This window comes from Sprattus sprattus (genome assembly GCF_963457725.1).
Source record: "Sprattus sprattus genome assembly, chromosome: 10".
Lineage (NCBI taxonomy): Eukaryota > Metazoa > Chordata > Actinopteri > Clupeiformes > Clupeidae > Sprattus > Sprattus sprattus.
Window position 1 is genome coordinate 7,252,942 of NC_137908.1, and position 14,005 is coordinate 7,266,946.

Here is a 14,005-nt window from a genome sequence, read left to right on the forward strand (position 1 = left end):
GGAAAGAAGGGAACTATGGTATTCTAGGTTTAGTCGCAATGAGAACACAGGAGACAAAAGGAGTAGAGTAAATGTGCAGAGATTTCTTTCGTTTTTTAGATAGTGGGAATGGCCATTGTTGCCATGATAATCTGTGCCCAATAATCGTTTGTTTGATGGGGAAAAAATGAACTAGTGTGAAAGCCATATTTCCGATACTATACCATGTTCAACAGCCAACACGAATGCATATTTCATCTAAACATAGATTCTAAAAATGACCATAACCACATGAGTCAAAGCCAGAACAATATACACACATCTAATAGAAACACAATAAACAACAAAACAAAAGACTCCCACAATTTAGCATCTAAAAAAAACAGGTTGCAGATTGTAGGTACATAGGAAGGAAGACATTTCTGTTCCCATGGTCATGACCATCCACTGAGGTTGGGCTTGTGGCTCTGCTCCTGCAGATGAACATTAATGCGGAGGAGACAGATCCTCTCTCTCCGCGCCTCGCCACAAGAAGTCTCCTAAGCATGCTGCTGTCCAGCCCCATCGTGTCAGTTTGAAGGTCCCTTTCAGGGCCACTCAAGCATCTGCCTCGGGGACACAATGCCCGCTAGTTTATAAACTGTCTGCCCACTCGCCCACAGCCTTTAGTTCCCATTGTTTTGCTCGCCTTAATAAACTTTTCCGAGGAGTTCATCAACTCGCCTTGAATGGACTAGTGCGGCGAGCCTCGAGACCCAAAATAACAGAAGGTTCTTTCTCTCTCCTCCCTCCCCTATTCTTTCTGTCTCCCCTTTTAAGACGCAGTTCATCTGACAATGGAGAGAGCAGCCTGTCACACATCTGAAGGGTCTTAGGCCCAACACCAGAGAAAAAGCTGCATTCAATTAAAAGAACAAAATGCCTCCAAATAAAAGGAAAGGGAGACAATTGAATTTTATTCTATGCTGAAAGAGAGAAGATGATTCAAGGTCTAAGATATCTTATTCAATAGAAAGTATAAATACACACACACACACACACACACACACACACACACACAATCTTGTACAAAGACATGTTTTCAATGCTGTGTAAACAAATGAGGTTAAAAATGAACTCTCAATGTGACAATTGCATCTAGTCTTTCAGTTTGAAGAGGATGCACAAAAGATGGGGCTTTATGTCTGAAAGTTGTATCAAAATGTTGCATTACTGTTTATAATGAAAAAACGTAAGCTGCATTGGTGATTCTCTAGTTATTAATTTCAAGATTTTTCTTCCGACATCCGTTTGGCACAGGCAGCACAAATTATTAGGATGCAATACATTTTAATATTGGCTATAAGCCAGTAATCCACTGTTATACCTTTTAAAGTCTGTGAAAAAATTAGCCAAACTTTAAAGACCTTAATGAATGTCTATTCTAATTAATTTCATACCCAATTAGAACGAGGCGCCAGAGTCCACGCTTGGTCTATCAGTTTGCCCATAGGGCAAGGCAGACAGAATTGACAAACTAGCAAACAGCGCAAACGCCCCTCCAGCGCTAGTCCAAACCCCACTGTGCGTAACATTGCGCTACCTTCCCTCGTCTGGACCATAACAAAACAAGTTCGTGTGGACTGCCCTATCCCACCGCCTACTGTTTCTGGCCAAAACGCGTTTCCACCACCCCTAATTAGATCTGACAAGTTCAGCGCCTCGTTTTCATGAGAGGAAAGACCAGTCAAATTATGATTTCCGAGTCAGGGTCTGGGGAGATCCCTGGATAGCGTCCCCCTGTCAACTCCAGTTTACCGAGTTCAACACCAAGATGTCACAACAGTGTGTGTGGGGGTGGGTGGTGGGGGGTGCAGTGGATGTCTTCGATCCATTTGAAATTGAATTAAATTAGTTTAATCTCTTCTCAAAAACAAATATTAATAGACAATCGTTTTCATTACAACAAAAACACTTTTTTTACAACCCTTTTCCAAGCCATCCTTGATTTAGCAGTACCAACATCTTAATCGACGTATTTGTCCACTTGTTCATAACTGGCTCTAAAATATGGATGGTTATTAGAAAAATCAGTTCGCTGCCCAATTTCGCCCCGCCAAGGGACTCCATATTGTTCCTTGGAATAATATGCCCTGTTAATCTTTCAAATATTGGCTGGATGAAACGGGACAATTACATCCAGTTACAGCTTAAAGCAAGGCAGGCCTATTATCAAATCAGCAGGAGAAAAGTGGCGTGAGAATTGAGAACTAACAAGACTACTGGCAGCGTACACAAAATCAGGATAACTAATATGGTAATAGGTGTTGCGAAGAAGTTTCCCCTACTTTTTAGAATTAACCATTGAGCAATCAATTTCATGGAACAAATTCTAATGAAGCTGACGTCAAAATTATTTTAGAAATGCAAACCAGTATGTTATCAACGTGCTAGGACCTCTTGGTCTTTTAGGAAGAGGAACGTGCACTCTTCGTCCAAATATGCGTTGGCTTTTGATTATGTGAAGCGTCAATGTGCCTGAACAAACCCCCCTCCAAACCTCCTTCACCCTCTAATATGCGCGTCCATTAGGACTTTGCTTCATGATGGATGGTTTTATGGTGGAAAATAGTTGCTATGCCTGAAAGCAATACAATTTATGTTTCACTTTATCCCATTTATATTACACAAAACACTTTACTAGGCTTATGCAATAGCCTACGATAAGACAATAATAGCCTCAAATCAACAACGATCAAACAAAATTACATTTTGTTTTTATTTCTGTGGGCTCGTAATATACCTAACCAAAACCTGATTGTTAAAAAAAAATCCACAAGAGTAGACATCATAACTGTTTAAGTGTCTGTCTACATTGCGCTGCTGCCAGGCCTAAAACAAAAATGGCACAAGGGGTTTTAAAAGCCTTTTCTCGATAGGCCTACCTGCTGTCGTATCTTCGGGCTGGCCCCGGATGAATTATGCCCATACACGCATCGACATCAGTTGGCTTTAAGTGGCGGCTTCAGTTCTCCAATCCCAGACATAGTAAAATAGGTGAGTGAACCGTCGAAATTAAAAGATTTCTCAACACACCACATAAGGGCGCTGTGTGGCTTATCCTCCATTCTTCTTCAATTATGTCTGCTTCATTGTGAATTGTGGACAACGCTATAAGTCTCTCAAAATTATCCAGCACAATCACTTTTATTCAGTTTGGATAATTTTACACTCCTTTATTCTTAACATTTTTGTTTGAAGGCCAATTTGATTACATTCATCTAGCACACACAAATGGGCTACGCAGCGGGTTATGGCACAAATGATCATCCCTGCATTTATCTGCATTTAGTTTTGCGCTGTCATTCTAAAAAACATGGAAAGTGAATTGTTAGATAATCTTACAACTCAGTGAGATTTTTAGCATGTTGTATCACTAAATATTGTGGGCAACTATAGTTAAAAATGTAATGCAGCATGCAGACAGTTGACTCCCAATATATTGAATGCTACTATTAAATACGGTCAAATGCCCCGTGTCAAATCTAGACTATTCACATTTTTACCAGGGGAGGCTTCCATGAAATACCAAACTGTAACACGAACATGCGCTACGTTGTGGGGTCATGAAAAGTTCCTCCGATGGAGCTGAAAACCAAATTAAACCACAGAGAGCGATACTGGCGCACTCCGCCATCAAAAACACTTCTGTTACACGATAGGAAGCCCTCGGGGCAATACTTCTCCCTTAATTTGTGTCAGCAGGAATTCCCTCGTCGTGTGTTCGCTTTGTTCCAAGAATCTACCAAAGCGCCCCTTCCACCGCCTCTCTCTGACAGATATAGCCTACCGCCGGTCAGTGCTCCACAGAATTGCCATAGCGTGTTAAATAGGCTATGGGTCGGGAGACCAGAACCGACGGGGAAATATAAAATATATCCCGGTGAACGTAGTCGATGGATCCATTTTTTAAATGTACATAGCTAAAGTGGTTTTCTGTCATGTAATTCATGCCAGAGAGGGGATAAGATGTTCATTACAATTTTTTTTTTTTTAAATGCGAAAACAATATGGTATGATACTTTCGGTAGTTACAGGTTCACCTTGAGTTTTATAGCTGACACCCAATGCCAGAAACGTTCAGTCCTTCAAACGAGAGGAGAAATTGAATCCTTTAAAGTTATTAAGAGGGGTGGGGATTATGAAGCCGCCATTATATATGAAGTAGAAATCCCCATGTCTTCTTCTGTACACTTTAGAATTTCCCCTAAGCAGTCGGAAAAGAGAAGATTGTGTCTTTTTAAGAACCCCCACAAGAGATCCCAGTGCCACTCTCCTAAGTACCCTACTGGGCTGAGTGTGTATAGATAGCGATAGCATGTCCCACATGGCAAGTCTCGTTTTAATTAACAGGCAGGGAGAGTCGGAAACGACACTGTCAGTCTGTAATATGATGAACTCCCATTGTGTTTGTGTCACTGAAAATGTTTCTGATAGGCTATGCAAAAAAGCAACACAGGATCAAAGTGGGTAGGCCTCTCATTTTCCTCCAGCCGGCTTTCTCGTTGCACCTACTCAATACAGACCACTCGGGTATTTAGCCTACACATTTTTTTAAACTCTGAAACATACACCCAAATCCCCTTCGTGACAAATTCAGGGCCCGCCTTAAGTTCATAGGTCAGCAGAACCGCTGTCTATAATTACACTTTAATATTCCTCGGGACTTATAAAGACCTCTTCTGCAATTTCAAAGGCTGTGCCTGTAAATTGGTATCAGTTGACGTGTCATTACGTTAACGACTTAACACGTTATGTTACAGGTCCACCGGTTGTCACGCGCAGTTATCGCAGTGGATAACGGTGTGGCTACAATTGCGAAAATATTATCAAATATTTAAATTCTAGCACTGACACCTTTATACTATTTTGTGGGGCATATATTTCTTGTGATAATAAATTATATAATAAATAAAAAAGTACATATAATAAATAAGTAGCTTACTACAACACTAATGTCCACAGAATTCCTTAAAACAAATCGGAAACATCCATTTCATCAATTAAAAGCAATTCCACAAGTGTCCCCCCCACAACATGTTACCATTTTTTTTTTTAATTAATTGGGGATATGCCGTTTACATACAAATGTAGGCTACATAGTCTACAGTACACACTATTATAGTTACTATATTAGTAGTAGTAGTAGTAGTATTGTATTATTATTATCAGCATTATTATTATTTTTTATAAGGGACAAGGATTCACGCTTACTCTGTGTATTCTTTCTATTCTTTAAGAAAAGCCTCGGATGTGGGTGCCACAGAAACGTGGTGAGAGAGAGTGGCAGGAAAGGGGAGGTTAATCCTAGTTTAATGCAGTGATGCGCAGCGCATGGTCCGCGCTGTGATGCCCGTGTTATCTCTGCCCAACATTGGGTCTCCCTCAATTTCAACCCAGCCAAATAGCTGCGAGAAAGTGCAGATGGAGTGAGTCTCGATGCCTGAGGAAAAATGTTATTAATAGCTAAATAACTTCCCCATACTTTCACTAAATCTCCCTCCCGCGCGCACACTATTCCAGATGGATTTGTTTGAAGTGGTCTCGCGCTTTATTCCCCTGTCCCTCTCATTCAGCCTGGCTTTAGACGGCAAAATATTCGTTTTATTTCGATATAAATATAGGCTATGGTAAAGAGGGAGATAGAGACAGAGAGAGGGAATGTTCCTGGACATGTCTAAACTCCTGTACGCGAAATACATGAACATTTCTCGTGGACTGATGACCATAGTTGTCAACACCAAGACAACTTCAAGATGTCGCCCTCCTTCCTTCTGAGTAATGGACATAGTCAACATCTTTCCTTTGTCAGTCTGAGTTTGATTCTTTAAGTCTTTATGCGGTTGGTGAATAAAAGAATAAGAGATTCAGTAACAATTTATTTCTGTTTGCTTTTTTGTCACAATTTCACATTCCATTTAGCGATAGGCTGTTACACTTTATGAAATCTCTCATTACTGTAAGATTCCTTTGTTTCCTTTGCTTTTTGTAAAACATATCCCTGGGTTCTTCAGCGGGCCGTCGCTCTTTTAATTGAATATGCACAGTGAAAGCGAGCCCCAAGCCTTGGACTGTCTGACACCCCACTATCTCTCTACTGGCCCCTATTATGATCCCCTCACAACACCCACAAATCCCGTCTGGCCTCCGTTTGATTAGATTGAGAACCTCAGGTAATCCTCCGATTTGCTGAAGTGTCCGTCGCCTCCCTCTCCCCAACACGTTACTTACAGAAGCCAGCCGCTTGTTGGTTTAGTTATTGCAGATGGTTCGCGATAAATGGTTTTGGTTGTGTGTGTGTGTGTGTGTGTGTATGTGTGTGTGTGTGTGTGTGTGTAGGGGGGGGGGGGGGGGGGGGGGGGGGGACAAACAATAGCCTCACCAGGTGAGCTGAAAACGCGCGCTTCATGCATTGCCACATGCCTCATCGCATGCGCTGCACATAATTAAACGTGGCATGTTCCGCGAGTCTGTCCATGTCGTTCATAATTTGGTCTCGCGTTAATGAGGATGGCAGGTGTAATGGCGCTAAGCTGGAGCCTAATTGCGCAGCGCCCACGTGAGAACAAGCCATCAGGTGCACAGAACTCATCTACAAATTTCTTTAAGAGGGGGAGAGGGGTGTAAAATAATGTGATAAAATGCTAAATTTAGCATTGTGTTATTTCATCAGGAAAATGAAGACAGACAGCTGCCTTGGTACTCGCTACTTAAATTGTTTACAATTTGTGTAAAATCATATATTTTTTATTTATTACATTTATAATACCTCCTCTGATTTGAGAGCATATGGACGCCGGAAGATAGCAACACCAAGGGGACTGTAAATATATAAAATAAATAAATAAATAAATAATGTAAAATAAACCAAAAATCTCATGAATTTGTGCCCCGGGCGAGGCAGAGTGAGCCGTTTAGAGATGAAAGTGAAAAGAAATAAAGGGCTCAATTTAATCGGGTTTAAAACCCTTCAACATAACGTTTGTGCTGGAAACCCAGAGAGCGAGGGCTGATTGGGGATAAATGCATTTCTTACCATGCCTGCGAGCTATTACAGCCCTCTCCAACACAACCGCCCATTCAGCAGACAGCGTTTTCATTACGAACTCTAATAAGTCTTAACATTATTAAATGCCAGCCGGATGGTAAACTGCAACTGCGGAAAATACGAGTCTTCTCAAGAATTAAAAAGCACATTTAGTACTTCGGTTTAAACACGAGGTCATTAAAGAGAGATTTGCAGGAATAATTAACATGGGTGGTTTGCTAAAAATTCTGCCGAGACGCTGGCATAGCATTCCTAACTTCAGACGCGCGCAAATTTACAAACGGATCCAATAAACAAATCACATGATAAGACCAATTACACACTGAGGCATCTGACTCATCACAAGATTAATAAGACTGACACTTGCGCGTTGATATCGACGGCTGACATTGTTTTAAAAAAGATTTGTTTGACATATTAAAAATATTATTAGCACAAAAAAAATATTTTTAATTCAGAGATCTAGTCCTACATTGATTCACAATAGGCCTACAAGTATTCATCTGAATTAAACTGAAAACATTATCGTATTAAAAATATTGCTTTAAAGTAATCGGCATAACATATTTAGTTATTTCAGAATCCAGCCCATGAACATTTAAATTTCCCTTTTTAATGTTTGCATCCGGAGTAGCTTTTTGGCTGTCCAAAATCCAAACGCTTGAATACACACAACAGGCAAATAACGCGCATAATAGCCCAATTTCAGAATAAGCACAAACCATTTTCAGACAAAAAGAAACGTTTTGCGCCGTCCAGTGTTTGGTCTATTCCAACAGCCGATTCCTTAATATTACAAAACTATCTAACAGCGGGGTGTACTGAATTATTCATCTGCCTTTATTTTCTCCTTGCTCTTTTGTCCAAACTTTTCTGGCCTCCCTTTGGAGTTTTTGAATGAGAAAGGACAGTCCCCCATAACCCTTTTCGCTGCCATGCTTTCGAGGATTTGCTTTTGTGCCGCAGAGGCCTCGCTTTGGAGGAGCTTAAATGGCGACGGGGTTTTCCCTCAAGTTCATCATCAAGTTTGAAAAAAGACAGTGCCGCTTAGAGCTTTTTGTCAACACCTTTTCACAATCTTTTATTGTCCAATGGACAACTTTTGTGTGTGTCAGGGAGCGATTGTGTTGGTAGGACAGTGAGAGAGGACGTTCTTGATGGAGTAGCATACCATATATGTATTTAAATATGTGTATGTGTAAAATATATACACATATTTTTTTTTATTTTACACCCAATGCTCAACACTAATATGGATTAAAGGATATGACTTACAGGGCATGTATATATATATTTCCTTAACAGGTAGGCCTATACACACAGGTTCTCTACTCCCTCCACACACACACACACACACACACACACACACACACACACACACACACACACACACACACACACACACACACACACACACACACACACACACACACACACACACACACACACGTGTCAGTTTAGATCACCACATAGTTTCCTGACAGTTATTTCTCAGTGTTCAGGGCCGAAATGTTTTCTATGCAGTCACTTGACAACAAAAAAGTCCAACAGAGCAATTCCATCTTCTCCATTCATATTAGCCAAACTGACAAGTGCTAAGTTGCGTACACTGACATTGATTGTCAAATGGGTCATCTGTCAGCTGTCGTTTAGACGGGTCGTTAAATGGAGCCGTCGAGGAATCTGTTACACAAATTAATTTACTGGGGCTAAATACTTTCCGTCAGAGCCCATATAAATAATTGAGTGAGGACTGGATAGAGGATCTAACAGCATGAGTAATCACTGCGATTTGCCAGAGAGCTGTTTCCTATTTGCCGAAGAGGTGCACGCATTCCCTAGATGATTTTAACCCTGTAGGAATGTAGTGGTTCTGAGGGTTTAACTACCCCAATAGCGATTAAATTACACCACATAAAACTACTTTGATATAGATATGTAGTCTGCAGGCCTAATCTATTATAACAACAACATAAACAACAACACCAATAGGATGATAATAATATTAATAATAATAATAATAATACATTCCCCTTAAAGTAGCCAACTACTAAATAAAATATAACCGAATTACCTTTATCCCCAAGTATCCCATCGATGCTATGTTTGGTTTTCTTCTCCCCGTCTTCATCCTTTTTATCACAATCATCATCGTCATCTTTCTTCCCAAAGCGTGCGCGCAATACCCGGCTAATAGAGCTCACTAAAGATAAAGACATGAGAATCAAGCTTTAAGATAGGCTTGCATGTTAAAGGGATTTTCTCTTACTTAGATACATTTTATGTCCGTTACAATACTTTATCATCGCACAATGTTGTGACTAATCGAATAGGCTTTAGTAATCTGGGTTAAATAAGTACCCTATGAATGAACAAAGGGTAAGTAAATAAATTATTCCATTGGCACTTGCGTTTTAAAAAAAAATGGTATGAAAATGTAAATACTCAGGTTTAACACACACAAGTGACCTATAGGTCCAGCTGGCAACACACGCTATCATACACAGTTGGTGAAGTTGACGGTAGAAAGGAAACGGTGCTTACCGGATGAGGCCTCACCTGAAGGAACCGTACTTCTGTCGCATACCCCGTCCTTCAGGAGTTTGTCTCTTATCTCCCAGCTAAACATCCCCGGGTTTTCGCGTTTGTACTCCTCAATCCTCTTTTCCACGTCCGGCGTTGCCACCTGCTTTAGATCCCAAATCGTGCGCCAGGGAACACAATGTCGAGGAGAGATCGGGGAAAGCAGACTATTTCAATTAATCTGCCATGGTTTTAAATCAATAGAGCAATCAGCACATGTATCCTTAAAACACAATTTTCTCTACTTGAATTTACTGAATTCACAGTTTAGTGTCATTTTTTTATAATTGGATACTTGGGTATATGGCTTTCATTCACTATTACTGGCCTTCTACTAATAGTCTACCAAACTTCTCATTTTGGACAACTTAAAAGCCTACAGTAACTACAACCTAAGACGCCCGTGCTACAAGGCTTTCGATGCTTTACATGCGTGACTGTTAGGCTAACAGACTTTGCATGATAAACTGGGGTACCCATAATTACTGTAACTAGCACTGTCATTATCGTAATCGCTGTAATTTAGCATTAGCAACATTAGGATAACCAGATTGTGCTGCTGTTAAAGAGAAAACATCCAGCAGTCTTGTCTAGAACTATGTCTGTTGGAGAAGCTGCTTTGAAAGCAGAGCTGTGCAAGCCACCAATAACTTCCCACTTGAAGAAGTTGAACTAGAGAAAAGCTTGCAAGAAATAAACCTTGGCTAACATGAAGCTACTTTGAAAAGGTAGTTCAAACTACTTCGTAAAAAAACTAAAACATCAAATTGCGATACGAAATGATAACTATAATTATAAATATAATACAAAAAAAGCTACATGCCACTCAATTGAATGTATTGCAAAAAAGTGGTTTCTTGATCACAGTTCATAGATAAACCAAAACAATTAAAATACCCCGCTATTAATGTGCAGGGAATGTGCAGGGAATGTTGGCTTTAGTTTTGTAAACAACGTCCATTAGTCAGACACCTGGCTTCCAGAAACTAGATTCCAGGTAAGGATTTTGCAGAATCACTCAGTTAGCCAGGCAACTTCTAAAACTAAATGCAACAACTTCTCTGTTAAAAGATAACAATAATTAATACCTATGACTAATTGACACCTAACATATTGAATAGATTAAAAACATTAAGAACTACAGCCAAATACACTCAGTTGCCAGATTAAGAGGGACACCTAGCAAAAACTAAGACAGTCCTTCTCCATCCTTTTTTATGATGTTCAGTTTATGTTTAAGAGAGGTTGCGTTTCAACTGTATGATCATTTTGGAGGATGTATTTTATGGTGCTGTTAAACTGTAGAGTTTGAAACAAAAAGGTTTTTCTGTTATTTAGCCTAGCTCTCTGATTGAAATGGGGTGGTCAAAATGATAGACACATATCAGTGCAACGCAATACAATTCAACAGCAATTCAATAATACATGTAAATGTGAATGTAGCTGAACTACCAGCAAGCTGCAACATGTAGTTAAACTACTCGTTTAATTACATGTAGTTCACTACTCCCAAACACTGGCCTTTACTCACCCTGGGTTTGCTTCCACCTATTGCCCCAGGACGAATCGAGCCCGTCTCCTGGTACCGACAGAGGATTTTGGACACACAGCCGTGGGAGACTCGCAGCTGTCGCGAGATTACGCAGGGCCGGATGCCGTGGTGAGCCATCTCTACTATCTTGTGTCGGATATGATTTGGCAGAGGCCTTCCATTGATGAAAACTCCACCGAGTTGATTCACTCGACCTTGGCCCAGGGGTGTTGATACTGTTCCATAACAAACATATTTATCTGAGTAATGGGGGAATAAAATGTATTCATGTTTTTTTTTTACATAGGTAATGATATCAAGATTATTTCACACATTGTACAATAGGATTGTAAATTGTCGTTTATCACTTGCCCTAACTCGACTTTAAACACATGAGTACGCACGAAACTTCCACATGAGAAGGTGATAAAACATTTTAAAACTTTAAACACATGTTATTTAAAAAAAAAAAAAAACACTGTATCACCCTTCAGAGTTTAAACCTAATAATTTAAAAATATTACTGAATGTTATTTGGACGCTTTTCTTGGGTTTTATCTACATTGAAGGGATTTTCAAAATAAGAGCACCTCCACATTAATCACAGTCATGTTGTCCACACAAGCTATGACATTGGATGCAAACAGCACTCCCATGTCCAATTTAGCATTCAAGAGGCACTAAAGATTGCACCACTTTTCACCTTGATTATTCCTAGTCATGCTGTACAAATATTGGCGTGATCCTTTGAGCCATCTCTTAGCTGTGTGTTTTTTCCCTATTTGCAGCACTGGGATACTTCAATAAATCCTCCAGCTTCAGTAACCTGCGAAAATCGTGGCTTGTGCAGTTTGGTAAAAGGCACTTGAGCACGCACTGTCTGTGGCTGGGAACAGCTCCCGCACAAGATGAGCTCGGGCATGCAAATAAATAAATAAAAAAAAAACACACACACACACACACACACACACCTTCCAGCACGTTTGGATATTTAGTATGAGGAGGATATCTTTTTGACCGCTTGTATTATGACTGGTGAGCCATGTCGATTCTTGTGGCTAACTATACAAACATAAAAACATGAATAACACAAAGTCTAGCATAAATGGAAAAGTACTTAAGAGTAATTATACTTTTACTTTTGAAAATAGTTTTAAATTAAAGTGTTTGATACCATGCTTTTATGAAAAGCTTTTAGAGATGACTCAATGGACATGGACCTCCTGCTCATCCTACAGGGACTGATTTGTCGGCTCTTCCGGAGAGTGTTAATTACTGAACAAATTGTCGCCTATTAACTAGCATTTGCTCTACTTTAGATAAAGTTCACGTTGTATCGAACAAGTAAGCTACATCATTTTACAAAGAGATAGGCCCACGCCACACATTTATTTTGTGTCAAGAAAAGTCCCAAGCAAACACGTTAATGTGCATGCTCAGGCCATCTGTACATGTGTATCCCTGTTATTACGAGCATCCTCTGCCATCCTGCATACCTTCCAAAGGGAATCCGGTTCGGGGATAGTTCTGGCCTGGGGCTGGACGCATCATTCGTGGTACTGTTCCTGGTAAAGTAGCCATTCCAGCTACTTCTGTCAAATCGGGAAACTTACAAAGCCAAATAAATCAGTCACGCCAACAGGTCCACAATTAATCTTTGACGAATTGTCTACTCTTCTGCAAAGTACACAGAGCGCAAACCAATGACTTCGAAACTCCAAGCAGAAAATCCGACGCACTACACCCCATCAAAAATAGAAGGAAAAAAGTAAAAAGAGGTGGTCGAGTGCCTTGCGGCGTGTCCCCGCGAAAAGAAGAAAAAGAACCCTCGCTGCAAGGTGCAATGCACGGAAGTGTGTTGAGGAAGTCGCGCGTCTTGCTCTCAAAGTCGGCTTGAGCAAAGGTTATTTTATTCTTTGTCGTGGTACTGTTGGAGGTCTGCTAGTTTTGATAACAACGTCTGCTGGCTGGATGGGGGTAGTTTAAGTGGCTAACTTTGGAGCACGTTGTAGGAGGAGGCAGCCGAGCGCACCGATAGGCTCCGTGGCCTTTCTTTTATTCATGATTGAGAGAGAGGGTAAAGCTAAGGACCGGCCGACCAATAGCAGCTGGCTTGGGGGGACGCAAAGTCACATTCCGCTTTGAAACCGTTGCGTCACTATCTCTCAGCCAAACTCGAATTCATAAACTACACAAATGGTCCGTTTTTGTTAATTTCACTACGAAGAAGAATAATGATTGGTGAGTGCACGAGCCTCATCCAGGGCAAGTATAATTGAAAACACAGTATGAAAAACACTGAAGGTTGGTGCTTGGATAATTTTAATTTTCATTGAAAATGCATGAAATATGTTCATCTTTTTACCTGTTTGCCCACCCCTTTCCACCTGAGATCTGTTTGTGCATTCCCAGAGTATAACATCTCATCGTTCCTAATTATGTTCTGTGTAAATCAATACTATAATCGGATGACTTCAATTTCTTTTAGAAGAATGTGGATAGATTCAAAAGGCTACAGTCCGGCTATTTCAATTAAATATCAATATTTACATATGATGAACGCATTTACACTTTTCCACGCAGGCCAATCATAATGACAGGTATGACCTGTCATGTGAACTTGACATCGAGGTCAAAGTCCATATGAGCTAATTAACTACATGGAGTAATTCCATTACAAATTGGGATGAAATAGACAATACACAATTATGTAAATCAACGTGGGGGGTGTGTAATGGCATTTTATGTCTCTAATCTATATTTTTAATCTTTCCTAAATTCGCTTAAAAAAGGGGGGAAATGGGCAAAAATTGAAATATTAATAC

At 40.2% G+C, this 14,005-nt stretch overlaps 1 protein-coding gene across 2 annotated transcripts in view; it reads right to left on the reverse strand.

Annotated features, from left to right (window-relative positions):
- The window catches only part of pax7a (paired box 7a), a gene marked incomplete at its 5' end in the record, with an annotated part of 71,037 nt that extends 58,276 nt beyond the window's left edge, over positions 1 to 12,761 (reverse strand). The window contains 4 exons of one of the 2 annotated variants that reach the window (XM_080845714.1): positions 9,141 to 9,269; positions 9,626 to 9,755; positions 11,181 to 11,416; positions 12,677 to 12,761. In XM_080845714.1, coding sequence (XP_080701840.1) covers positions 9,141 to 9,269; positions 9,626 to 9,755; positions 11,181 to 11,416; positions 12,677 to 12,761 — 580 coding nt within the window. Of the gene's footprint in view, positions 1 to 9,140; positions 9,270 to 9,610; positions 9,756 to 11,180; positions 11,417 to 12,676 lie in introns of both variants that reach the window. The other variant, XM_080845713.1, reaches the window with a different exon arrangement.
- Between the last annotated feature and the right edge of the window lie 1,244 nt (positions 12,762 to 14,005).